At 53.9% G+C, this 25,359-nt stretch overlaps 2 protein-coding genes across 6 annotated transcripts in view; one reads left to right on the plus strand and one right to left on the minus strand.

Moving 5' to 3' along the window:
* PDGFB (platelet derived growth factor subunit B) overlaps positions 1–4,697 on the minus strand; it is a 30,156-nt gene extending 25,459 nt beyond the window's left edge. Inside the window, exons 1-3 of one of the 3 annotated variants that reach the window (XM_059886638.1) lie at positions 4,618–4,697; positions 425–546; positions 186–264 (exon numbers count right to left, since the gene is read on the minus strand). The gene's annotated coding sequence lies outside the window, so the exon portion shown is untranslated. The remainder of the gene's footprint in view (positions 1–185; positions 265–424; positions 547–4,617) is intronic. The other 2 variants (XM_059886639.1, XM_005207338.5) reach the window with 2 other exon arrangements.
* Positions 1–25,359, plus strand: part of LOC101906018 (uncharacterized) — a 59,052-nt gene that overhangs the window by 7,885 nt on the left and 25,808 nt on the right. The window contains exons 2-3 of one of the 3 annotated variants that reach the window (XM_015471391.3): positions 10,059–10,131; positions 10,758–11,285. The exons of 1 other annotated variant lie outside the window; for it this stretch is intronic. In XM_015471391.3, the coding sequence (XP_015326877.1) occupies positions 10,059–10,131; positions 10,758–10,820 (136 nt within the window). In that variant the 3' untranslated portion in view covers positions 10,821–11,285. Of the gene's footprint in view, positions 1–10,058; positions 10,132–10,757; positions 11,286–25,359 lie in introns of those variants that run through there. One more of the 3 variants, XM_015471390.3, reaches the window with a different exon arrangement.

The following is a 25,359-nucleotide window of genomic DNA, read 5'->3' on the forward strand; positions in this document are numbered from 1 at the left end:
TTTAGCTCCTCCAGTCTCCAGACAAGGAAGAGGATGTTTGGACGGGCAGCTCTGATGTACCTGTCCTGGAAGCTGGCTGGAAATGGAGTAAAGCCCCCCAGGGTGAGGGAACCCGGGCCAGACAGACTGGGAGACAAGTCCCGTCTGGCACCTGGTCTGCTCTCACTGCACCTTTTGCTGCTCACCTGCTGGTCCTGGAGCACCCTGCTCACTGAGACAGCCTCACTTCCGGAGCATTCGCCCTGAGCCAGAGCTTTACCTAAACTGACAGCATTGAGAGAAGTACAGCAAAGGTCACCCTTTCAGCAGCAAACGAACACGACGGGCAGAGTCCTTACCCACTTCCCAGAGGGCTGGTGCTCGTATCATAGTTTTCATACCTGGAGAAGGGGGCACCGAAGGTCAGAGAGAGATACTAGCTTACCTGGTGTCACCCAGCAAGGAAGTCACCGTGCCAGAATTTGAATGCCCACACTTTTGCCGTCACCCTGATACATGATGCCTCCCTGTGTGGCCTGGATCACAGCTGCCCAGATTTTCATGTCACTTTACACATAGAAAAGCAAACAAATTACACAAGCCAGATGAAGGAGGCTGGGCAGGGCGGGGGGCAGTGGGCCCCCAGGCCTCGCCCACCACCCCAGGGTGGGAAGCCGCCTTCTCGATCTGGGTTAGCCAGCCCTTTCCAAACCAGGGTGTCCTGGCCGCTGCGTGCCGAAGATTTGACTAGGAATTCTGGAAAGGATGGGATAGGCAGGTAGCAGACAGCCCCCTGGGTGGGGTACACCTACAACAGCAGACAAACCCTCACCAGCTTTCCAGGGGAGTATATTTGTCACTGCAGGAAACATAATGGACCTGTCAATGGGTAGCCAGCTGCAGTGTAAAAGCCAGAGATTTTTCATCAACATTCATGAGAACAAATGTCTACGTGGCACTCACTTCCTTGGCAGCTTGCTCCAATCCCTTCAGGTGTACTGACTTAGTTAAGCCCCAAGAGAGGAGCCATGATCACCTCATTTTACAGATGGGAACACCAAGATTTGGTGCAGTTCCACCAGGGCAGGGATGAGGAAGGCCAGGACTGGGATTTGAACCTGGGCAGCCGGGGCCAGAATCACTCTCTGGATGTCTACACCCATCTGCCAGGCCAGGCAAAGAGGAAGACATGTAAGTGCCCAGCCCACCTGGGCCCCACCCTCAGTCACCCTCAGATTTTGGCCCAGCTCCACAGCTCTCTAGGGAGGGCCCTCTGGTGGGCATTGGTCTGGACCCCTGGCTAAAGAAACGTCACGCTGTCATGAATGATGCTGCCACGTACTGGGCAGTGGACCCTAGAGGCTTCGAGAAAGGAAATTCGCATGGGAGGTATACGTGGTCCAGTCCTGGTCGTCCTGTCTCTCTGCCTCAGCTCACCCACCCACACCCCATCTCCCCCTACTGCCATTAGGAAGTGCCCCTTTGGGAGAAGGTCTGATGTGGCTTCAATACTCAAGATTGATGGACAAGGACCCTGCTAGGTAAGCCCTGCAGGTCTGCCTTTGAGACCCTGCAGTGGGTGCCAGTTACTAGCTGTGTGTCCTTGGGCAGGGCATTGGCCTCTCTGAGCCTCACTTTCCTCATCTGGACACTGAGATAGCCACACTTGCCTTGCAGGGCTGCTCTGAGGATTGGACAGCAGAAACGATACGAAAGAGCCTGGCACCACATACTTGCTCAGTTTGCATCGAGGTCTAGCTCTGCACCATTACCTCCCGCAGTGTGGCCCACCTCACAAACCAGCGGCCATATCCTCGGGAGCTTGTCAGGAATGCACAGTGCCAGGCCAACCCTAGACTTGCTGAGTGAGAATCTGCATTTTGGAAAGACCCTGGTGAGCCGTGTGCACAGTCTGAGGATCCCTGCTCTAAAGCATGGGTCCAGAAGGCTCCAACATTGTGATTTCATGGCTCAATCCCTGAACCACCTGACAATCCAGGGAGAGCAAAGTGTATTATCCCCATTCTACAGACAGGAAAACTGAGTCCTGGAGAGATCACGTGACTTCCCTAATTCACATGATCAGGAGGCAGCCAAGTCAGATGTCATCCAGTGCATTGGGCTTCAGGGCTGGACCTGCTGGGGTGGCCGTCCTGGGCCAATCTGGCGCTGGGCATGGAGGAGAGCAGTGCAAGATCTCAGCGTGTTCACCTGTGGAGTGGGATCCCGACACAACCTGACGGTGGGGAGTGTGTGCCGACGTGGCCTGTGTGGTGCCTGGGAGTTGTCCTCATAGAGAATCGGGAGTTGCACTGTCAGCTCACCTCTCTGGAGCCCCCTGCCCTTGAGGGGCTTACAGGCTGAGGCAGGCAGGCGAAAGACAGAAAGACCGAGACAACTGTGCAAACACCCTCGGGTGGTGCTTATATAAGTCAACAAGCAAACAGAGGGCAGCCCGGCGGGAGTGACTAATCGTCTTAATAGTAACCACCACGCAGCGGGCATAAGGCTGCCTGTCACCGGGCACATCCCTGCTGTAGCCACGGGGTTGTCATTGATGGACCCAGTGGGAACGTGAGACCCAGGGAAGCTGGGCCACCTTGCTCCTCTTACCCTCCCCCTCCCCCTCCCCCCTTCCTCCCCACCCCCTCCTCCTTCTCCCCCTGTCCCCACTCCTCCCCCTCTCCCTCCCCTCCTCCCCCTCCTCTTTGGGGTGCTCCTTCATTTTCCTTGGATATGAACCATGCTGAGGAACCCAGAGTTCACAACCAACCTCCACCACATCCCAGCCGTGTGGCCCTCAGGTGGTCCCTGCCCTCTGGGCCATAGATGAGGGTGATTCTGGAACATACCTTATTTGGTCAGGGGGGTTAATCTAGTGACTGGATGTAGGTGCTTAGCACCGAGAGCATGCCGAGTAAACGGGGGCTGTGGTTATCAGCCCCCTGACTTGGAAAACTTGGTCCCAGAAATTTGCCCCAGAGGGAAGCACCACGGAGAAGACCATACCCTCCTTACAGATGAGAAAACTGAGGCTCAGAGAGGGAAATTGACTTCCCTTAGCTCGCCCTGCCCCTTGGAGTTGGAGCGAAGCCAGATCTGAACTGAAATCACAGGACTTCCAGGGCAGTCCTCAAGGGGAGGGAACAGCAAAGGTCAGAAAGGCAGACCCTTCCCCAAGTCCCATTCACCCAGAGGAAGACCTTTTCTCCCGTGGGATTTGGAGGGGATTGCGGGGATGGGCATCTGACTCGGGTGTGAGAGGGGACCAGAGGGACACGGGTCTTGTGCATATCAGCATCTGTGTGCTATGTCCATGAAGGCACATGGGCCCGGGGGTCAGAGAGGACAAAAATGCCTGGGGCAGCAGGGATGGCCCACACAGGGGAGACGCGGCGCCATTCCTAGCGCCCCTGGGGCCCTGTGTGCAGGTGCCCGGCCGGGATCTCCCCTCCCAGAAGACCACCACAGGGTGGAGGGTGCATCTCGGCCTCCACCCTTCATCTCTCCATCCATCCCCCACCTCTCCCAGCTCCTTCCTGTTTTGATGGAAGGAAAAAATTTCAGCTTTTTCCTTCTTTATTTTTCCAGACGGGTGACTCGCTCGGGAAAGGAATTCCCCCCTCCCCAAACCATCATAATACCTATAAATCGATGCCATAGATCCAGGCCCATCCTGTTGTGCTGGGACAGGCACCGCTATTTTTGGGCGCTCTATGGGGGTGGTACCCTAAGGGAGGGGATATGGTTGGGGGAGGGGGACCTCAGCTGCCTTTTCCCAGTCCACGTCCCCCTCCCAGATTCCTCCCCACCCCCACTCGTCCTCCCAGCCTGGGTTCTGGGAGGAGGGAAGGAAGCCTGCTTAGCCAGGGTATAAATAACTCAGGTGGTTACTCAGCTCCTGAGAACATGATAACATGAGTCATGATGTGAAATCAAGAGAAGCAGTGAACAGCCTTGGGCCGCCACTCCGGGCAGGGCATTGGGCTGCCGGCAGAGAGCTGGTGCCTGGAGACCCGCAGTGGGCAGAGCTCAGGAGGATGGGGGAAGCTGCTCTCCCCTGCATGGTCTCAGACAAGCCTCCTCCTAGCTCAGACCCTCAGCTCACCCATTTGGAACGTGGGGCAGGGTGGGCTGGGTGGACTTCATTCCCGGGGTCCTCCCTGAGCTGGGAAGAGGACGGAGGCCAGGGGCCATTCTGAGCATTGAAGCCTGGGGTCCTCTCCCTTCTCCTGTCCCAGTCAGCTGGAAGAGCAGGTCTGCTGGAACTTCTGGTCCCCCTTCCCCCATCTCCAAGGCAGGTGGCCCAAGGAGTTTCCTGGGCCTCCAGGGGATGTGCAGGGTGGGCGATGGGGGCTTAGACAGGAGCCCAAGGCTCCTGGGCACTTGGCCTACTGAACCTTCCCCCACCAGGGTGGCTCTGAACCAAGGACAGTCCCCGTCCTCCTCCTCTGGCTGCCTGACCTCGGGGTGGACATGAGGCGTGGGTGCAGAAACAGGACACCCTCAAGGATCCCGGCTTAGCCAGTGTGACCAGTCCGGGGCAGCCTGGCCAGGCTGCTGGCTCAGTCCCGGGTTCTGGCAGATGAGGGTCAGAAGGCAGCCCTAGCCGTGGCCACCCCCCGCCCCAACACACACCTGCTCACCCAAGGAAGTCCTCAGCTTCAGGCTCCTCTCCAGAGCAGGGCAGGCCTGGACCCCATGTTGCCATGGCAACAGGTTCTGGAGCCTGCGCGCAGGCGGAGCCCTGTGGCTGCCTGGCCTGCTGGGGAGAGGGCCACGCTGGAGCGAAGGCACACAGTACTTGTCCTGGTGGGAGGGTGCGGGCTGGGGCACAGCTGATTGCTGTGGATCCAGGATGGGAGTCAGGACCTGAGCCGTCTGCGTGGTGGTCAGCAACTCATGCCTTAGATCTGAGCCCCACCCCTGACTAGAAAATGGCAGAGCTGTGGGGAGGACCGATGGTGTCTTGGCTGTGAAGAGCATCACACAGCTGAACGGCTATGATCAGGGCCACCCAGAGCCTCCTCTTCTCATCTGTGAGGCCCCCTCCTTCTTACCTTTGGCCTTAATCCCAAGGGTAGCACCCCTAGCACCCCCACCACCGCCACCCCTCACCCCAGCTCTGCCCTGCTGACTCTTGGCCTGGCTTCTCCTCCAGCAGGCCGGGGGCCACCCCACCACCGCCCCCCACCCCTGCAGGCCCAGACAGCTTGGCATGGCTCAGACCCAGCCATTCAGTGGACCGCCTGCCCTCTGGCCCGTCACAAACAATGGGGACTCCAGGAATATTGTCCTGCCTGGGCTGAATCAAACGCTCTAAATTTAGCCCATCTGATGCGTCCTCTGCTTCCTGCCCCTGCTGCCCTCCTTTCAAGGCAATGAGGTCACCCCGGAACCGCTTGCCCCAGCAGCTAGACCGAGGGGGTTTCCAGGTCCAGCGCTGTGCTCTTGCTGTTGCGGAATGAGATGCCTTGAGACCAGGGATCATAAGTCCTTCCTTCCTCCTTCTCTTCCTCCACCCTCCTTCTCTTCCTCCCTCCCTCCTTCCCCCTCAGGCTGCTTTGCCTAGGGCTGAGTCCCCAGGAATTTACCACCAGCCTGAGCTGGGGAAGTCCACCACGGAGGGAGAGAGCAGTGAGCACCCAGGGAAGAAGCTCCCATTGACAACCCAGAGGCCTGGACATATTGGAAGAAACACAGAGTTTCATCATCATCCATTCAAAAAAGATGTATTGATGGGGCTTCCCTGGTGGTCCAGTGGTTAAGACTCTGAGATTGCAATGAGGGGGCACGTGTTCAATCCCTGGTCCGGGAACTAAGATCCACCATGCTGTGGGGCATGGCCAAAAAAAAAAAGGTATGTTGAATGTGTGCTCTGTGCTGGGCCCAGTGTGGAAGAGGAGGTAACCCTGCCCTCCTGGAGTAAACAGATCAGAGGAAGAACAAGAATCAACGGAGTAAACAATAAATGACCAAGATCCTTTCTGTCATGACACATGTTATGACGGAAAAGAAATCAAAGAGATGGGCTCATGAAACGTGACCGGAGGGCCCTAGTTCAGAGAAATGGAGAGGTGACATTTGAACTGAGTCTTGGATGATCAGAACGAACTATTTGAAGATCTGGGTGGGGCCAAGCCCCCCAGGCCAGAGGAGAGGCAAGGGTGGCAGATGGCCTGGAGGGAAGAAACTGGTCAGGTTGTCAGGCTGGGGCTGTCAGGAGGCCAGGAGACCATCCCAGGAGGGGTGGGGTGGGGAGGGGTGGGATCAGGAGGCGGCAGGGGCTATGTGAGGAAGAAGCGGGGTGACATTCCCGTGCGAGAGGTGGTCCCCTCCCCCCGGGTGATGAGCGAGGGAGTCACGTGCCTGACTCGAAGATTTAAGAGAATTATGGTTGCTGTGTAGAGGGGGAGGGCAGAGAGACCAGAGAGGATGTTGGAGCTGTAGCATCTCGGCATAATAAAAACCATTTGCTAGAGGACATCTTCGAGATTCACCTGCTTCAGTCTTCGTGGGTCTCTGAGGCCCAGAGAGGGTATCTGCCTTGCCCAAGGTCACACAGCATGTTGGTGCTCTGCCTGGAAAACCTTTTATAGGAGTTAGTAAGAGGGACTTTGACACCTAAAGAGAGCATCTTGTCTGAGATGCTGCCCTCAACCTGGCTCTCCCAGTCTGTAGGCTGAGCCGTGGGCCGTACCCAGGATCCAGTTGGGGTAGAGGTGAGCCAACTGGAGATGTACGGTCCCTGGGGGATGGCCAGGCCCCTCCCACCACAACCCTCTCCCCTTCCAGAAGCCCCCGCTCTCCTGCTCTGCCAAGAATCTGGGGTTGGCAGGGAGTTGTGGGGGGCCTCTGGAATGTCACTTTCCGGTGCCAGCAACAGCGTGCCAACCTCGGTGGGGGCCACGGGGGCGGATGGGGGATCACCGGATCTTGTCTGGAATGGGGAGCTGTCTGCCGGGAGCCAGGGGAGGGCTGGGCCCTGCCTGCCGCTTCCCAGGTAGGGGACATCTCACATTGGAGCTGCCCTCCAACCCCTAGCTTCTGTGAACTGCTGACCCTCTGACTCTCTACTCACCATCCCTCCAGGAGCAAGGAAGCTGGTTCCCTAGGAACGGCGCCCGCATCCCACTCTTCCCTCCAAGCCCACATCCCCTAGCTTTACCCTGAATCCCAGCTGGGGGTGAGGGGAGACCATGCTCTGTGAGATTCCTATTAGACCAGGATCGAGGAACAGCACTTTGGACAGAAACTGATCTGGGTTCAAATCTTATCTTGACAGCGGTAGACTTTCTGGGCCTTGGTTTCCTCATCTGCAAAATAGACATGATTCCCCCTGCACAAGGACTTCGTGTGAGAATGTAATAAGGAACCCACCACCCAACTCCTGGACTTCCCTTGTGGCTCAGCTGGTAAAGAATCTGCCTGCAAAGCGGGAGACCTGGGTTCCATCCCTGGGTGGGGAAGATTCCCTGGAGAAGGGAAAGGCTACGCACTTCAGTATTCTGGCCTGGAGAATTCTGTACAGTCCATGGGGTTGCAAAGAGTCAGACGCGACTGAGTGACTTTTATTTCACCCCACTTCCAGTGCCTGGCACCCTCCAGCGCTCCTTGTCTGTTGGATCCCCCCCCCAGCTCCCCGCTCCTGATCAGCTGCCCTATCCCCGCTTTCCCTGGCCACTGTGGGGAACTAGGAAGCTTCTCTGCTGTGACGGGACCAGAGACCAGGAGAGGTGGAGCTCGGGAGCGGCAAGGGGCAGTGCGGTCCCTGGTTAGGGTCCTGGCTCAGGAGTCAGACTGAACTCAGTTGAGCCCTGGCTCCTCCACTGACCAGCTGTGTGGCCTTTTCCAAGTTACTAAACTCTCTGAGCCTCGATTGCCTTACTTATCCAATGGTAATAAACCATAGCGGTGCCTTCCCCCACCAGGTTACCGAGCTATGGCTGTCACTGTTACCAGCGGGTAGGGGAAAGAGAGTCTTGGGGAATCTGGTATACCCCAGTGGGCTCAGGTTGTTGGAAGCCTCTGGTGAAGGTCAGAGACAGACTTGAGTGACTGGAGTGAGGAGAGGGCAGCCAGCACCCAGACACCCGCACACGCTCCTGTGCCTCTTGTGGCAAGAGAAGCCAAGGGGCTGGAGATTCTCTGGGGACCCCCCACATGCCCAGCTTTGCTTTGCTGGTGGTGGAGCTGGGTGAGGCTCCTTTTCCAGCCAGATGCCCTTCAGGCCTGGGCCAGGGCTGCCCCCTCCTTCCCTCTGCCAGCAGGGCCCAGGCCAAGAGGCCTTTATTTTTATACCCGCAAACAATGCCTGGCCGGGCACGGCCTCCTGCAGAGGACAGAGAGCAAGGATGGGCTGGAAGCCACACTTCCTGGGCCAGCACTCCTCACCCCCAGACAGGTGCCAAGAGGACACGGCCCTCGCACAGACAGGGGCACAGGGACTGCTCGGGTTCCTCTCGCCCCTGGCCTTGACCCTGCTCTCCCTCGGGGGTCCGGATTCCAGAGTCCTTCACAGTCCCTGTTCCCCACCCAGGCTGGGATGAGCCACCCCCACCAGACAGACCTAGATGAGGCACAGCTGCTATTCTTGGGTTCCCTGTGGAACCCAGGACATCTGGCTCCTCACGGGGGACTGGCTCCGATCCCTGTCCCACCCCAGAGCCCTCTCTGCGTCCTCGGAAAGGCTCCCCTGCCCGCCCCATGCCTTTGATCCATCACTGACCCCTCACCCCTCGCTCTGCTCCTAGCTCTCCAGAAAATTCCCAAGTTTGTTCAGCAGGAGGACATGAACTGGGAGTGACTGGCAGCAACACTCCTAGAGGGCAGGGCAAGGCCAACAGATCAGAAGTCAGGGACGCGAGGTCTGGTCACACCATCAACCCCCAGGTGACCTTGAGAGAGACCCAAAACCACGTTTCTCCCTTGGTTTCCTCTTCTGCAAAACGGGGATAATTAACCGACCCTCCTCCCATCTCAGGCGGGGAGACGATTGTGAGCTCTGAGGTGCTGCAGATGCATGGGTCGCAGGGCCTCTGGATGGGCAGGAGAGACTGAGAACAGTTGTTCCCAGGGCCCACTGGTCTGGGTGAAAAGCCGCAGACGCCAAGCCAGACAGCCTGGCTGCAGATCCCTGCTCTCCGTGATCAGGCTCAGACTTTAGGTGGGGCAACTACCCGCTTAGTCCCCATCTAAAATGGAATCAAGACAGTACATGTCTTAAAGAGTTCTTGGGAAGATTGAGATAAAAATTGAGAGAGGACGTGCTTGATTCACATCAGCTCTAACCACATGTGTGGCAGAGCTGAGAGGGACACGTGTGTATCTTCCTGCTGGCATCTCCTCCTACTGGGACCCCACTCCCACAGTCTAGCCCCGCCCCTGGCCACTGGGGAGCAGCCTCAAAGGGCGACGTCTGGGAGAGGGTGCTGGAGAGGGACACAGGTCACTGCCGTCCTCAACGCGGGCTGTCTGTCCTACCCCTGAGGCTGCTTTGACAGTCGCCATAGCAGTTCTGCCTGGTGTAGCCCCCGTAGTTGCTGTGTCTGCCTTCTGCCTGCACTCGTGAGTGTGCGCGCGCTCAGCCGTGTCCGACTCTTTGCTACATTTTGGACTGTAGCCCCCCAGGCTCCTCTGTCCATGGGACTTTTCAGGCAAGAATACTGGAGTGGGTTGCCATCTCCTCCTCCAGGGGATCTTCCCCACCCAAGGACTGAACTCACACCTCCTGCACTGCAAGCGGATTCCTGACCCGTTGAGCCACCAGGGAAGACCGAGATTTGGTCTGTTTTGTCTGTTGCCTCAGTGCCTAGAGCAGTGCCAGACACACAGTAGGTGCTCAACAAGCACGTGGATGGATGGTTTTGTTGTCAGCTCTACTGAGATGTCATGCACACACAGTGGAAGTCGCCAGTTGTCAAACTCAAATGTATACAGTGGTGTAAGCACCACCTCCATCAGGACCGAGATTAATTCCTCATCCTAAAGGTTCCTTCAGCCCCTCCTTAGTGACGTTCACCCCTGGCCCCAGGCAAGCACTGGCTTGCCTTCTAGTATGATAATGTTGAACTTTCCAGGATGCCGCATAAGGTGTGTGATGTGATCACGCCTGCCTTGGAGGAGCTGACACCGGCTGTTGCGTGGGTCCTGGTAAGGAGGGCTGAGGAGGGTGGAGGGGCCCGGCAGGATGGAGGTGAAGGGTGGAAGAAAGGTGGAGGGCTTGAGAGGAACCCTCAGGGCCAGGTGAGCATTCGGCTATAGCAGCAGAGTCAAGGCTTCCTGCTGGAGCAGCTGACCAGAGGGCGAGGGGACCCTCATGAAGCAGGAGTTCAGGGGGTGTTGCTGGCTTGCCTGGAGAGAGAAAGACGCTCAGAGGCACCTGAGTCCGTGGGTGTGCACGTAAGCACACCTGTGCACACACAAGGAGGAGGGCAGCCCAAGCAGAAGGCACTGAGTTAACAGCCGCGGAGAGGCACAGTCACTCCAAGCCTTGCTGTTTGCATCTTTTCCGCGGAGAGGTTCTTCTCTCCAGGCTGCACAGAGTGGAGCCAACATGTTTGGCGAGAAGGAGGGAGGGTAGGTCTTGGTTCCTGGGCCCAGCCCTGTGAGAGGCGTGGTGCGTGTGGAAGGAATCCCAACCTTAGGATGTAGCTGGTATCCAATGCTCCCTCTAACATATGAGGATGCGGAGGCGTGAAGAGGCTGAGCGATTTGGTCTTTTACAGTGAGAGCATGCAAATACAGTTTCTTCAATTTGTGACATGCTCTCCTTACAGCCAACCTCGACCTTCCCCCCATGGAGAGACACATCCTTCTGTGTTCCCCCTCCTCCAATCTAGAGAGCCTTGGAATTTGCAGACGCAAAGCTCTGTGGTTTCTGAGCGAGGTCAGAAAATGCGATGTAGCTTCCACTTGGTTCTCCTAGGACACTCACCTCTGGAGCACTGAGCCACCACCATGCTGGGAGGAAGCCCAACCAGCCCACATAGACCAAGTAGAAGAGCCCAGAGAGAACAGGAGGAGGAGAGAGATGCCCAGCCAGCCGACTGCAGCCACTGGTTGCAGCTGCATGAGGGACCCCAAGCCAGACCATCTAGCCAAGCCCATTCCAAATTCATGACCCATAGAAACTATGAAAAACAGTAAGATGATTCTTGTTGTTTTAAGCCGCTTAAAGTGTGGGGTTGGTTGGTTATGTGGCTAATTAAAACACAGCCCTCATGTTGATGGATGGCAGAAATGGAACCAATTTTGTAAAGCAATTATCCTTCAATTAAAAAAAAATAAACACAACCCATTGTAAATCTTGTGGGACTCATGATTCAAAATACTCTAAAATCCAGCTGCTTCTCACTGCTCCACCCACACCACCCTAATCTGGGCCCCCCATCGCCTCTTGCATGGACCACTCAGCAGCCTCCTGACTGGTCTCCCTGCTTCTGCCCTGGACCCTGCAGTCTGTGGTCTGCACAGCAGCCAGAGTGAACCCATGGAGCCAAGACACCTGCTCAGAGCCCTCCCGTGGCTCCCATCTCCCTCAAGTCTTGACAGCAACCCACAGGCTCTACATGACCTGCCTCCACGACCTCTCTGACCTCAACCCTCCCAACTTTCCCCTCCTTTACTCCACTTCAGCTGTTTCTCCAAACTCATCAAGTTCAGCCCTTCCCCAGAGCCACTGCCCGTGTGATTCCTTCTGCCTAGGATTGCTTTTCCTCCTGAGGTCTGCCTAGCTCACTCCCTTACCCCTTCGGCTCTTACCCCCAATGCCACCTACTCAATGAGGCCCCCCTGACCACCATGTGCCCCCAAAACTCCCCATCCTCTCCCTGCTTCACTTTTCTCCATTGAATTTCTACCTCCTAATGATGTGAAGTGAAGTCGCTCAGTCGTGTCCAACTCCTTGCAACCCCATGGACTGTAGCCTACCAGGCTCCTCCGTCCCTGGGATTCTCCAGGCAGGAATACTGGAGTGGGTTGCCATTTCCTTCTCCAAGAGATCTTCCCAACCCAGGGATCAAACCTGGGTCTCCCATATTGCAGGCAGATGCTTTACCATCTGAGCCACCAGGGAAGTGATAACTTACGTCTCCATTTTTCACGTGTGCCTTCATTGTCACAGGAGCTCCCCGCCAAGAGCAACTTTGTTTTGTTGTTGTTGTTTTCTTCTATTTTTTTTTTTTTTTTTTTTAATTTTTGGCTGCACTGGGTCTTCATTGCTGGGCTCCGGCTTTCTCTAGTTGCGGCGAGTGGAGACTACCCTTCCTTGCAGTGTGCAAGCTTCTCATTACGGTGGCTTCTCTCTTGTGATGCATGGGTTCTAGGGCATTCCAGCTCAGTAGTTGTGGCGCATGGGCTTAGTTGATCCATAGCTTGTGAAATCTTCCCAGACCAGGGACTGAGCCTGTATCCGCTGCACTGGTAGTCAGATTCTTAGCCACTGGACCACCAGGGAAGCCTAAGATCAACTTTTTTTTCACTGCTTTGTCCTCACTGCCTAGTTCAGGGCCTGGCATGGAGAGTTTTGATGTCTATTGAATGAACGAAAGAATGGATGAGTGAATGAATGACTCCAGAATCCTTCCACTCAACCAAAACCCCTGATAGTTCAGAAGATAAAAGAAGAGGCATTGAGCTGCCCTTCTGCCCATCCGGGGTACATCCTCATGGTCCAAATGAGGAGGCTGAGGCCTGAGAAGGTAAATCATTTGTTGAAGGCTAGCCAGTCATTTATGTGGTCAACAAATGTAAAAGCTTTAAAGCATCAAAACCTTCTGGAGTCTTCAAATCCAAACTTCCTGAGTTCAAATCCCAGGGCTTCCCCTCGCAAGCCTAGGGGCGAGTTACTTCATCTCCATGCCTCAGTGTCCTTGCGTGTAACATAGGAATAATCTTCCACCCCAGAGGCAGCACATTTGCCCTGTGACAAATGAGCTTTAAGCCCCAGCACCCCTCAGCTGCATGGCCCCATCCAAGGCAACATTCCTATTTCCTGTTCTTTTTTAAAAAACTTTTTAAATTTTATATTGGAGTAGAGTTGATTATGGAGAAGGCGATAGCACCCCACTCCAGTACTCTTGCCTGGAAAATCCCATGGACGGAGGAGCCTGGTGGGCTGCAGTCCATAAGGTCGCAGAGTCGGACACGACTGAGCGACTTCACTTTCACTTCTCACTTTCATGCATTGGAGAAGGAAATGGCAACCCACTCCAGTGTTCTTGCCTGGAGAATCCCAGGGACAGGGGAGCCTGGTGGGCTGCCGTCTATGGGGTCGCACAGAGTTGGACACGACTGAAGCGACTTAGCAGCAGCAGCAGCAAAGTTGATTAACTATGTTGTGTTAGTTTCAGCTGAACAGCAAAGTAATTCAGTTGTACCTGTATATGTATCTATTCTTCTTCAAAGTCTTTTCCCATTTAGCTTGTTAAATAATATTGAGCAGAGCTCCCTCTACTAAGCAGTAGGTCCTTGTTGGTTATCCACTTTAGTTTTTTTAATAAATTAACTTATTTTTATTAGCATATAATTGCTTTACAATGTTCTGTTAGTTTCTGCTGTACGGTGGAGTGAATCAGCTCTATGTATACATACAACCCCTCCCTCTTGGACCTCCCTCCCACCCCTACATCCATTTTAAATACAGCAGTGCGAACATGGCAATCCCAAACTCCCTAACTCTCCCTCCCCCGACCCACCCTTCCCCGGCTGGTAACCACAAATTCGTTCCCTAAGTCTGTGAGTCTGTTTTGCAAAGAAGTTCATTTGTACCTTTTTTTTTTTTTTTTTTTTAAGATTCTGCATGTAAGGGATATCATCTATTTCATGTTCTTAATCACATTTTCCTTACAGATCTCAAGAATGATTCAGCTTCAGGCCCCACCAATCCAGGATTGGCCCACTGCCCATGGCATGTTCAGAATTAAATGAGTAACTGCCCACGGGATGGTGCCTGGCATATAGTGAATGCCCAGTGCTATGTTGTCGAGGGCCCACTGTGTGCCAGGCACTGTGCTTGGAGCTGGGAATTCAGGGATGAACATAACAGACCAAGATCCTGTCCTTACAGAGCTTACGTCCTGAGAGGAAGAACAATAAATTAGTAAGCACAAGCTGATTAAATGGCAGGGAGGCCTGGCGTGCTGCGATTCATAGGGTCGCAGAGTCGGACATGGCTGAGCGACTGAACTGACTGAGCTGAACTGAAAGTGGTGCTGCAATGGGGAAGGAGGTTGGGAGGGGGCAGGGCAGCGCAGAGGGGTCAAGCAGGTGATATTTAAGAGGCGAATGAATGAGAGAACAGAGTCATTTCAGGCAGAAAGGACAGCGGGTGCAAAGGCCCTGAGGTAGGAAGGAGTGGGATGCGTTGGAGAAACAGCAACAAGGCCAGTGGGAAGTGAGGAAGCAGCAGCAGGAGATGCCGTCAGAGGAGCCCCGGTGCTGGGTCCACTTCCCTCTCCCCTTCCTGCCTCTGACGGAGGAGCGCTTGCAGAACTGCCCACCAGCCCCCCAGGCCCGAGCTAGGGTGCTGCTCCGCCACCACCCCTCCTGCCTTGTGACCTCAGCTGCAGCCCAGCCCCCGCCCAGCCGCCACTTCCCCTTCTAGTTATGACCCGGGAAGGCAGGAACCGCATCCTTTACGAAACTGCATCTTCCCTCCTCACTCCCTCTTGGACTTCCAGAGAGGATGGCGGAGGTCGGAGCGGCTGACCGACTGACTGCCTTCTCACCCCTCCCCCACCCACTGACCGCCCCCTCCCAGTAGGGTCGGACCCTGGTAGCCTGCTCTCCTTCCCTTTCAGCAACCCTCCCAGACAACTTGGGGGTTCCCCAAAAGCATCAGCCATTCCTTGGGCCCAGAACACCCTTTCTTCCCTCCTCACATCTCAGCTGTTACCGCCTCCTGGAGGTCCCTGGGTTATGAGCAGAAGAGAGGTCTTGCTCATCTCTATACCTTAGGGCCAGGCATAGGCCTGGCATCAAGAAGGATCTCAGTGGACAGACGGATAAATGAATGAACAAACAGGGAAGTTATCCGGGTCCACTTGGCACATTAGCCACTGGCCTGTTTGCTGAGCATCGTGCTGGCCACGGAAGTCAAAGATGACTATGACAGACACATCCCCTCGAGTTCAAGTGTAAAGACCCCATCCCCCAAAGCCAGACGTCTGGAGCCGGTCTGGGCTTTGCACACATGTACTGTGTGACCTTGGGAAGCCACTGACCTGTGCTGAGCTTCGCATTTGCCAAAGCCGCAGCTGGAAGAGGCTAAGTGGTCTCGAAACATTATGATCACGAGTGTGAACTCAAGCCAGGTGGCCTGGGTCAAATCCTGGCCCTGTGCCCATGCCAGCTGTGATCACGGGGGAGTTTCTTAACCCCTCTGATTCTCCAGTCCCCCATCTATAGATGCTGAAGAGCTTCAGGGCCTATCTCACGGAACGGGTCTGAAGATTCACAGTGGTGGCTCCTATGGGAAGCACTGGACACGCATTAACCATCAGGTTAATTAGACAGTAATCAGGGCCGATGTCCTTGATCTGTGGCTGAGGGCTGACAGGTCTGTTGCACATCTCTTGTGTGTCAGAGCAGGAGGCTTGGGAGTATCCAGGACTAAGGCTCTGGGGTTCCTTGTGGTATCAAGGACGGGGTGACTGTCACCGCTGGCTGAGAACTGGTGCACACCACTTGTATATTTCGGCTGTGCGTACACAGGTGTTCTTTCTTGTACACCCACCGCCAGCCCTAAAGCAGCCTCTGCCCTTCCTCCCCTTGCTGGACCCTCTGAGGGGTCAAATGTGACAGTGGGCACTGAGGGAAACTGAGGGTAATCCCACCCCATGGACTGAGCTTCAAGACACTCTCTGGGATATATCCCCCCAAACCACCCACCCACCTACCCCCACACTCTCCCGGGGAATGGTGGGCCAGAAATGAGGTCACAGGCCACACACGGGAGGTTCTGGGGATCCCAGCCACTAAGGGGCTGCCTCTCAGAGTCCTGCATCCCTGCCCCTAAGGGCTGGTGAGAGGGCCTCGGGTGAACAGAGTTTAGGGGTCTTAGTGACTGCTGTGTCCAGAGCCTGTGGCAGGGGGAAGCTGAGGCCAGGAAGGCTGAGTGCCCAAGGTCGCACAGCAGTGGAGGAAGAACTGGGACAAGAACCCAGGACTCTAAGTCCCTGGCCCTGTTCCTCCTCCACACAGTGATGCATTTCTGGAAATTACCCCCGGTCGACTTTCCAAAATGAGTCAGGAACATCTGTACCTTGGGGGGCCAAAAATACTCCCAAGGACTCCAAACAAAGATGCTGACATCTTCCCAAGGTGACTGGAAGCAGAACTGGCCTTCCCAGGAACTGCTAATAAGGGTACCTTTGGGTTCGTTCAGTTGGAGTTTCAGAAGGCATGAGAAAGCCATGTTCTTGTCCTGTTCTTGCTACTGTAAAGTGAGGGACCGGGCCCCATTTGACAGGGGACATCGCTGAAGCCCAAAGGGATGGAACGATTTGCCTAGCATCACACACACACACACACACACACACACACACACTCCTGGTTCTGAACTTGGATTGCCAACCCCAAGCCCAGAACCTTCTCTGATTCCCCGGAGGAGACTGTGACCTTCCCTCTCAGAGACCTGGGTAGACTTTAAACTGCATCAACTCCCACTTCCAATTCACATTCTTTTTCATTTTTAATGAAGCAACAATACATGTTCATTTATGAAAACCTGAAAAATGCAGAAAAGTCAAAATAAGGAAGAAAAATCACCACCCACGGCCCCACCACCCAGGACAATCATTGTTAAGGTTTGATGGATTTCCTTCTATAGTTTTTTGTTTGGAACCTTTTTTTAAACCTGGCTGAGGTCATACTGTATATTAAAAGAAAAAAAACAAAACGGTGGTATCCTGCCTTTTTGACTTGCCATTATATCATGGGCACTTTTCTGGTTATTTCACTCCCTGTAACCCCGTTTCTTTTTCCTCTTCTCTGAACCTCATTTTTATTGGCTGCCTAATAGTTTGTCAAGTGGAAGTTCCATAGTTTATTTAGCCATTCCCTTATTGTCAGATATCTCCGTTATTTCCAGTTTTTCGATGTTATAAATAATGTATTTTGGTAGATCTTTGTACATAAAGCTTTCCTTTTTCCATATTTAGGGATATCTCCTTGGCTGGAATGGAATTACTGGGTCAGTGAGTCATATAGATTTCTGGCACACTGGGTCGAATTGCTTTCCAAAGGCCTTAAGCACCATCCATTCTACAGAAGAGCAAAGAGAGGCCCCAAGAGGTGATGTGAAGTGTCCACAGTCACTCAGCCAATCAATCAGCTTTGCCCACCATCCTTCCTTGGTACCTCACCTCCCTGTACCATCAGGCATTCCTCTAATCATTCAGCAGAAGAGGTGCACCTCCTATATGCCAGGAACAGGCCTGAAAGTGAAAGTGAAGTCGCTCAGTTGTGTCTGACTCTTTGCGACTCCGTGGACTATAGCCTACCAGGCTCCTCCGTCCATGGGATTCTCCAGGCAAGAATACTGGAGTGGGTTGCCACTTCCTTCTCCAGGGGGTCTTGCCGACCCAGGGATCGAACCCGGGTCTTCCGCATTTCAGGCAGACACTTTAACCTCTGAGCCACCAGGAACCGGCCTAGGTCCTCGCAATACTGCAGTGAGCAAAACAGACAAAACCCCTGCCCTCAAGACATTTCCATCCCGAAGGCATGGAGGGAGAGAGCTAACAGGAAGACTGCCCTGGCATTCGGCTCTGTGCCAACGAGAAAAGATGTTCATTGGCCTGTCAGAATCGGAGCAGCGCTGAGGAGGCAGAGGGTGACATCTGGCAGCCCCGAGGGCAGGATCCAGCCCAGTTTTTCTCAACCCCGAACTGTTTTCTAAAATTTGGCCTTCCCTTAAAAATTGGGAGAGTTCTTGGATTGCTGGCATCTCCTGAATACTCTGCAGACCTGGCCAGGCAGGGCCAGATTCCCAGATGGTCCCTGGGGACTGCTGCGGCCCAGACCCCGCCCCCGGCCACCTGGCCCCACGCCGTGCTCGGCTCTTCAGTTGTGCTTCCTGCACAAGTGCAGTCCACGGGCCTTTCGTGATGTGAGCTGGGCTGGAGGGACTAAGAACAGTAACAATCGTGAATAACACTGAGACAGTAACAAGGAGGCCAAGTCTCAAGGCAGGTGACGGAGCTACAGGCGAGAGGCAGGGTCTAAATGGGGTGGTCGGGCTCCTAAGTCCAGGCTCTCGACCGCACCTGGCTAACAGTTTAGTGCAGAAGCTCTCAGGTACCAGAAGGACCTGCAGGTGGACAAACAGCCATGCCTCGGCCAGGGGAAGCTCAGAGGGGTCCCCAGGCCAAGAAGCAGTGCTGAGAAAATAGGCCAGGGGGAGGGGGAGGGGAGCTGACAAGGCAGGTTGGAGATTTCCTGTTTCTCTGAACCTGGGCTTCCCGCTGCCCAGAAGGTCCTCTCCCTCTTCCTTTGCCTGCTTAATGCATACTCTTGCTCAGCTGAGATGCCATCTTCTCCAGGAAGCCCTCCTTGACCCCGGGGGCAGTTTGCAACTGGCTCCTGAGCCCTGGTCCATCCCAGAGAAAGCACAGGGCTTGGCAGGGTAGGAGTTACTGGAGCACCAGCATCATCTGGGTTCTTAAATTTTCACAAGCCAGAAAAAAAAAAAAAAAAATTTTCACAAGCCAGACCCTCTGATGCTCACTCTTCAACCCCCAATCCCTAATACAGCTCCCACCCCTCAGTGCAGGTTAGAGAGAAAGCAAGAGTGAATGGTGACTACAGACCAGAGGGGATGGCTAGTGGCCTCCGACAGCCCAAGGAGTCTGAGTCCTGGGTGCATATCCCAGCTTTAAGCTCCCCAGATGGATGACCTTGGGCACTCCTTAACCTCTCTGCACTTCAGTTTCTTCACTTTTTTTTTTTTTGCCACACCGCATAGCATATGGGGCTTCCCTGGTATCTCAGATGGTAAAGAGTCTGCCTGCAATGCGGGAGACCTGGGTTCAATCCCTGGGTCAGGAAGATCCCCTGGAGAAGGAAATGGCAACCCACTCCAGGTTCTTGCCTGGAAAACCCATGAATGGAGGAGCCTGGCTGGCTTGGCGGGCTACAGTCCGTGGGGTCGCAAAGAATCGGACCCAACTAAGCAACTAACACTTTCACTTTCACAGCATATGGGATCCTAGTTGCCAACCAGGGATGGAAGCCCCCACGGCCCAAGGCAGTGGAAGCACTGAGTCCTAGACCCTGGACCGCCAGGGAATCCCCTCCTCACTTCTCAAACAAACTGTAAGGCTTCCCTGGTGGCTCAGGGTAAAGAATCCTCCTGCCAACACAGGAGACATGGGTTCGATCCCTGATCCGGGAAGATCCCACATGCCACTGAGCATCTAAGCCCGTGCACCACAACTATTGAGCCTGTGCTCTAGAGCCCTGGAACCACAATGACTGAAGCCCGCACGCCCTGGGGCCTGTGTTCCTCAACAAGAGAAGCCACCACAATGAGAAGCCCGCACACCTCAATGAGAGAGTAGCCAACACTCGTTACAACTTGAGCAAAAGCCCGTGCAGCAGTGAAGACCCAGCGCAGTCAAAAAATAAAGATAAATATTAATAAACAAAAATTATTTAAAAAATGAAAAAATAAAAAACTGTAATGGTATGCTTCACTCCCAGTCGCTGTGAGATTTAACTGGAAAAGTCATGGTGTGAGCGCCCCAATAGGTGCTCACTCTGTTTTATGAATGAACAGGAAGCAGGCATCCTTGGGGTCACGGGCTCAGAGGATGCCAGGGGCTTACAGAGCCCCAGCCCCTCTCTCCCATTTTACAGCTGAGAAAACTGAGTTCAGAGAAGGAGGAGGCCATGCCTTAAACAATAGCCTCTTCTCCCCTCCCCCAGTTGCTGTCAGCAGCTGCCCTTGGTCTTAGGTCCACCCAGCTAGAAAAGGTTAAGAGACTCAGTGACCCCTGGCCTGGCCCTTAAAGGACCAGTGTATGCCTTCTGTCCTGGACCCAGCCAGGGCCTGCTCCCGGAGCATTCACCTCTCTGGGAAGGAACTCTTCCCCCCAGAGACTGCCTCTCCTGGCCATCAAGGAGGGGGTGGCTTCCTGGCCTGAACAATGGGGCCGGGATGTCCCTCTCTGGCATGCAGGGGTGTGGGGACATTTAACGAGGATGCCATTCCCTTTCAGGGAGCACAGGGAATGTGGAGAAGGGGGCAGGAAGGGGCTCCAAGGCCCCAGTTGGAAGCAGCAGCATCTTTAGGAAACGCTGCCCAGCCTTGTCCTTGTGACTTGGGCAAGGGGCTCCATCTCAGTGGGCCTCAGTTGCCTCACCTGTAAAACAGAATGACAAAAACATCTACTCCATAGGATGGTTGTGAGATTAATCAAATTCTTTCAAAGGTCTCAACACGGGCCAAACGGGGTCAGAATTCACACCCAGGGTGAAGCCAGGCAGTGAGGGCAGCAGCTACACGCATACACTCAGCTGCCATCGTAGAAGCCCACTCTGCTGTCCCAGCTGTGTGAGTTTCGACAAGTTACTTAACCTCTCTGTGCCTTAGGCACCTCATCTGTATAGTGGGAATACCATAACGGTCCGTCTACTGAGGAGTGCTTGACAACCAACTGTTTACACATGTGAAGTGCTTCAAGAACCATGCTGGGCCCTTCCTAAGTGTTCATTATTGTGGCTGTCGTTATTATCTGTCCTCACCCTCGGTATCAGCTTCCTGTGGCTGCTGTAACAAATGACCACTAATGTGATGACTTAAAGCAACATAAATTTTTAATCTTACAGGTTGGGAAGAAAAGCTATTATAAACCTAGACAGTGCATTAAAAAGCAGAGAGATCACTTTGCTGACAAAGATCCGTATAGTCAAAGCTTTGGTTTTTCAGTAGTCATGTATGGATATGAGAGTTGGACCATAAAGAATTGGTGCTTTTGAATTGTGGTGCTGGAGAAGACTCTTCAGAGTCCCTTGGACCGCAAGGAAATCAAAACCAGTCAATCCCAAAGAAACTCAACCCTGAATACTCATTGGAAAGACTGATGCTGAAGCTGAAGCTGTAATACTTTGGCCACCTGGTGTAAAGAACTGACTCACTGGAAAAGACCCTGATGCTGGGAAAGCTTGAGGGCAGGAGGAGAAGGGACGACAGAGGATGAGGTGGTTAACGTATATACGGCCCTGTAAACTGCAGACTTTGTTCAGATGTCACCAGCTTCACCACCAATGTACTTTCCCTGTTCCAGAATCTGTCTAGGATCCTACGTGACATTCTGTTACCCGCATCCCTCCTGTCTGTGATGTTCCTCAGTCTCTCCTGATCTCGACATGTTTGAGGAGTGCTACTTGGGTATTTTGTCCCTCCATTTGGTTTTTTAAAAACAGCTTTATTGGGATGTAACTCACATACCATACGATTCACCCATTTAAAGTATACGGTTCCAGGGGAATTCCCTGGTGGTCCAGTGGTTAGGACTCTGCACTTCAACAGCAGGGGCCACGGGTTCACTCTCTGGTTGGGGAAGTAAGATGCCGCAAGCCCCACCCCCACCCATGTGGTCAAAATAAGTAAATGAATAAATGAAGTATACAATTCGATGACGTGGGGTCTACTACATTATTACTTTTCTAGAATTGCAGTAAAATAGATCTAACGTAACAGTTGTCCTTTCAACTGCTTTTAAGTGTGCAGTTCAGCTTGTTCCTTCTGACAAAGACCCTGGTGATTCCATTGGGCCCTGATGGATGATCCAGCTAATCTCCTCCCATCTCGTGATCACATCTGGAGAATTCCTTTTGCCCCAAAGGCAAAATTCCAGGGATTAGGACTTGGCTATCCTGGGCAGTGGGGTGGGGGTGGGGGGCGCGGGCGCAGTTACTCTGTCTGCCACGCCTTCCTTGGAGCCATCAGCCACCTTTTACCCGCAATTACCTGTCTGCCCACTGGCCCTAGGCTCTTGAATACAGGGTCTGGCCGTCCTCACTCATCTCTGTGCCTCCAGTACCTGGAACAAGGCCTGAGAAACCTGAATTCCTACATTCACCAGTACTCACGACTGCCTGAGCACAGGAAATGGCCGTTTTTGTCAAAAATGGTCAAACAGAAATTTCCAGTCGGCCGCCCTAGTCTGCGCCGGCACCACTTGCGGCCACCGGCTCGGGGACCTTGCTTCCGCCTCGGTTGTGCAGGATGAGCCATGCTCAGGTCTCTTCACAGACGAGCAGACGTTATCTCCCGCTGTCTCTGCCCTGAGCCCCTCACCTCGACACCGTATAGGCTGGGGAGTCACCGGGACCTTCCAGGTTGCTAAATCCTAAAGTACACCCAAATCCACCAGTAACCAGCCTCGGCTCCAGGTCTCCAAATGCCCCCCTGCACTGCCCAGACCCCCACCTCCAGCCCTCAGGCTTCCTCATGAGCTAGTAACTAGCGGGTCTCACCTGTCCTAGAAGGGGGTCCTCGGACCTGCTTGCCCTGGTCAGCTGACTGGCCGCTGCCTGGGCCCCCCTGGTGTGAGCGCGTATCAATCTCTCCCCTGCTCCGGCACATAGTAGATGCTCGGTGAGCATGAAACCCCTCGCAGCCCCTTGCTGCCCGCCCGGTGCTCAGTCTACTTGGCCTCACTTCTGGCTCCCCCACCACAGCCTCGGTGCTGCCAGGGAGCCCCCCACCCCCCTCACTTCCCACGAGACCGCTGGGTGTGAAGGGGGCAGAACAAGAGGGCTTTGAGGCAGCCCTATCTCCAGAGGGAAGTGGAGGAGATAAACACAGCTTCTCACTTTCCCAGCCTGTCCCAGGCCAGAGATAACCCGGGGGAGTCGGGATGCCTGGAGCCCTATTCGCAGCGGGGCCACCCACCTGCCCTCTGGGTCTCCCACATCCCCACTATCACAGACTTGGGGCTGAAACCCAAGGAGCCGATCGGAAGAGCCGCCCGAGACAGGCAGGCGATAAGCCAGCCAGAGCTCCTGGGCAGGAGGGGGCCCAGTCTCCAGTGTCCCCTGGAAAATGACCTGAGGGCCGCAGCCACTCTTCCCAAAGCCTGGCTCCACCCATACCTCCCCCGGGGAGCCCGCTCTGACCTGCCCCACACACTCAAATGAATGAATAAAGGAATGAATGACGGGACTTCCTTGGTAGACCAGTGGTTAAGACACTGCCTTTGAAGGCCAGGGGCATGGGTTCGATCCTGGGTTAGAGAGCTAAGATCCCATATGCTTTGAGATGCAGCCAAAATAAAACTAAATTTAAAAAAATTATAATAAAATTAAATAAATGAATAAATGGACAAGTGAACGAGTCACTCTTCGGTTTCTTACCAGAGGAGGGCCTCTCAGCCTCGTGTGCTCACCAGCCTGACCCCAGCCCTGCCCCCTTTCGAGCTTCCTGCCTCACCCCCTCACCCAGGTGCAAACAGCAGGTGGACAGAGGGGAGGAGGCCGCGCTCACCCAGGGACAAGCGTGCTGCTTCCCACAGCCCAGCAGCCCAGGCACTGCCTGCCTGCCCTCCGCCCACCCCCAGCCTGAGCAAGGCTTTCCCTGCAGCCCAGAACCTCCCAGCATTTGGGCCCCAGGAGTGCAGGCTGGCCCAAGACCCAGAATAGAGACCCCAGCCCTCAGCTGGCCCCGGCAGGCCAGTGAATGGAGGGTGAGCCACCTGGGGGTCTGGAAGCTCCCCACCATCTTGCTTTCAAGGAGTTCACTTGTAGCAGCAAATCTTATGCTCATGGCAGAATAAATGGTAGATGGGGAAACTGAGGCTGAGGCAGATGTCCAAGGCCCCAGAATGAGACAGAGCAAGACATTAGGAGGACTACAGGCTCATTTGTGTTTTTTGACCGCACCCACAGCACGCAGCATCTTAGTTCCCAGAGCAGATAAACGTGTGCCCCTGCAGTGCAAACTCGGAGTCCTAACCACTGGACCGCCAGGGAAGTCCCAGGGCTCATTTCTTTGAGCCTGAAGCCCCAGGGGGGCTCCTCAGGCCTCCTTATTGCCCTCATTGCCTGTGCCCTCCATTTCCATGACTCTGAGCTGCACAAGGCTCTCCTCCCCAGACGTGGTATCCCAGTGTAAGGGCCCAGGGCTCATAGCCTTGGCCCTACCATCTCTCATGAGTTCCTCTGAACCTCAGTTTTCCTCTGACATCAAGGAGCTGACAATAATAGTACAGATCTCATGACATTTTAGTGAGGATTAAATGAGATGCTGTCATTTGAATAGACATTTCTCCCCAAAACATATCTTAATAAGCACGTGAAAAGATGACCATGATTAATGGTTAAAGAAATAAAAATTAAAACGTCACTCCCATAAGGATGGCTATAATCGAAGGGAGATGGGGAAAAAGCGTTGGTGAAGATATAGAGAAATGAAGCTCTCATACATCGCTGGTGGGAGTGTAAAATGATTCAGCCACTTTAGAAACAGTTGAACAGCCCCTTGAAATGTTGAACTAAGAGTTACCATTTGAGACCGAAACTCCCCACCTCAGTATATAGCCAAGAGAAATGAAAACATGTCCATAACAAAGACTTGTCCAGGAATGGTGGTAGCAGTGGTCTTCCTCATAGCCGAAAAGCGGAAGCAACTAAATGTCCATCCGTGAATGGATGAGCCAAAAGGAACACATCCATATAGTGGAATAGTCTTCAACCATGAAAAAGAATGAAGTACTGATACATGCTACAACATGATGCTAAGTGAGAGCATCACAAAAGACCGCATGTTGTATGATTCCATTTGTATGAAGTGTGCAGAGTAGGCAAATCCATGGAGACTAGAGTGGTGGTTCTGGAGCTGGAGCAAAGGGTACGGGGAGTGACTGCTGATGGGTATCAGTTTGCTCTGCGGGGCAATCCTAAAATTAGATTATGGTGATGTTTGCACAACTCTGTAAATATACTAAAAACCACTGAACCACACACTTTAAATGGGTGAACTTTATGGTATGTAAATTATATCTCAATAAAGCTATTTAACAAATGAGATACTCAAGCTTGCCTGTCCAGCATCTGGTTAGACTCACAGGTGGTAGCAGCTAGGATTGGCAGCTTTGTTCCCTGCGCGATCATCTCTTTTGCTCTTTACAACCCCACGAAGCAGGCACTTGGTGGGCATTTGTGTGTATGTATGTGTGTGTATGCTGGGAAGACATTGTCAGGGCAGCCTTTCCAGGGAAGGTGAGTTAGGGCACCATTAGCTACATTTTCATGTGCCTGGGTCTGTAGTAGACTTTGGAGAAAAGGGGGACAGCAAGGGCTTCCCCGGCTCTGGCCCTTCCACCCTTTTCCTCTCCAGGCCTGTTTTTCCATCTGTCTATAGGGCTCCACCAG

The sequence above is a fragment of the Bos taurus genome, chromosome 5 (assembly GCF_002263795.3).
Source record: "Bos taurus isolate L1 Dominette 01449 registration number 42190680 breed Hereford chromosome 5, ARS-UCD2.0, whole genome shotgun sequence".
In the NCBI taxonomy this organism is placed as follows: Eukaryota; Metazoa; Chordata; class Mammalia; order Artiodactyla; family Bovidae; genus Bos; species Bos taurus.